Source organism: Gregarina niphandrodes (assembly GCF_000223845.1).
Source record: "Gregarina niphandrodes unplaced genomic scaffold scaffold00114, whole genome shotgun sequence".
Taxonomy (NCBI): domain Eukaryota; phylum Apicomplexa; class Conoidasida; order Eugregarinorida; family Gregarinidae; genus Gregarina; species Gregarina niphandrodes.
Window position 1 is genome coordinate 1 of NW_011645879.1, and position 1,581 is coordinate 1,581.

At 45.5% G+C, this 1,581-nt stretch overlaps 1 protein-coding gene across 1 annotated transcript; it reads left to right on the top strand.

The window, feature by feature from the left end:
- Positions 1–673: 673 nt before the first annotated feature.
- GNI_202610 (retroviral aspartyl protease) lies at positions 674–1,375 on the top strand (the record flags this gene model as incomplete). Its single annotated transcript, XM_011135457.1, has 1 exon — positions 674–1,375. A coding segment is annotated over one exon (702 nt), but the record flags the coding sequence as incomplete, so codon positions are not given.
- Between the last annotated feature and the right edge of the window lie 206 nt (positions 1,376–1,581).

Sequence of the window (1,581 nt, forward strand, 5' to 3'; positions counted from 1 at the left end):
ACTATATCCATACAGCAATGAGATCGATATAGTGGCTCAAAGTCTGAGTGAGCCCGAGGACCGCGAAGATGCAGAAGACCTCGTGATGTGGTTTGAGAAGACGGTACAGCGTTACCACATGCTAAGAAGGAGATGGAAACATCCAAATGCATTTCACAATCACCAACTAAAGCAAGCCTTGCTGAACAAGTTATGCGCACCTCTTCAAGCTGAAGCCATGAGATCGGACTGGCGTCAATGGGACCTAGATCGCTTTATCCAATTTGTACTAAAGTGTAACGATGACCTAGCAAGACGTCAACGCCGAAGAGGTCCAAAAATTGGATTGGTTGCTGCTGTACCAGTCAGAGATATGCCGATGCAAGTTGGAAATAATACTGTGCGTTCATCAGTGAGAAGCGCCATCAGTCGGTTCAACCAACATGATCCGAATCAATTTTATGAAGCTGGGGAGATACCAGAAACGCCTCGCACAAATGTCCTTGAGAAGAACCCGATAACGTATCCATGCCGCTGGTGTAAGTCGCCACAACATGGATCACGAGATTGCCCCACGAAGCCAACGTGTAAGGTGTGCGGGAAGAAAGGACACGACGAGAGTAGCTGCTACCGGGTGACTAGACAAGGAAAATTGGCTACTCAACAAATCACATTCACAAACACGCCTCAAGGCATGGTCGTTAATATGAAGGAAGACAGCTCTAACCTGGCTGTTTTGGAAGGCTTATCGAAGTACTTCAATGATGCGTGTGAACGCGTCAAAGAGGCAAAGTCGAAAGCCGCCGCTAGGAAAGCTGAAACTGCTACCGAAAACTCGAGATTAGCGGGAGCAGTAAACGTGACGACTGACGAAGAAAGTGGTGGTCTCTACGGAAAGTTCTTGATTGGTAACACGGACATAGTTTGTTTGGTGGATCCTGGTGCTGATAAAAACATCATGAATTGGAAGACATTAGAGAATCTACCTATAGAATATAAGTGTCAATGGAAGCCGATCGAAGAAGGACAAATGACCTTGAACTTTGTCCAAGGATCATGTGCTGTTACCGGATCGATCGAACTACCGGTTACCTCTCCACTTGGAAATGTCGAAATGGAGTTCTACATAGTCAAGGAAGCTCGACTCAACATACTCGGCAACCCTTGGATGAGAGCGTTAAAAGCTGCAGTATGCTTTAAGGAAGATGAAGTCCGAAATGAAGTAGGAAAGCTATCTTTATTCACCAAGGATATCGTACCCTACTCGGATGCATTCAGCGTCACTACGAAGGTGGTAGATGTCAATGTCATGGCTGACCTACAACAGAACTTCGGTAAACAATTAACTGATGAAGTCAAATCTAATATCATTACTGTACTGGAACGATACTCTGAAGTCTGGCAGACAACGAGAGTCGCTTGTTCTAAAAACTTCATCTACCGAATTGACACTGGGGATGCAAGCCCTATAGTCGAACCACATCGACATTTTGCACCGAAGACCCTCGAAGAGTTGAAACGACTGACCCGTGATCTACTTCAAGCCGGAGCGATAAGAAAGTCCAATTCAAATTGGCTCTCACAACCGGTAATTGTGTCAAA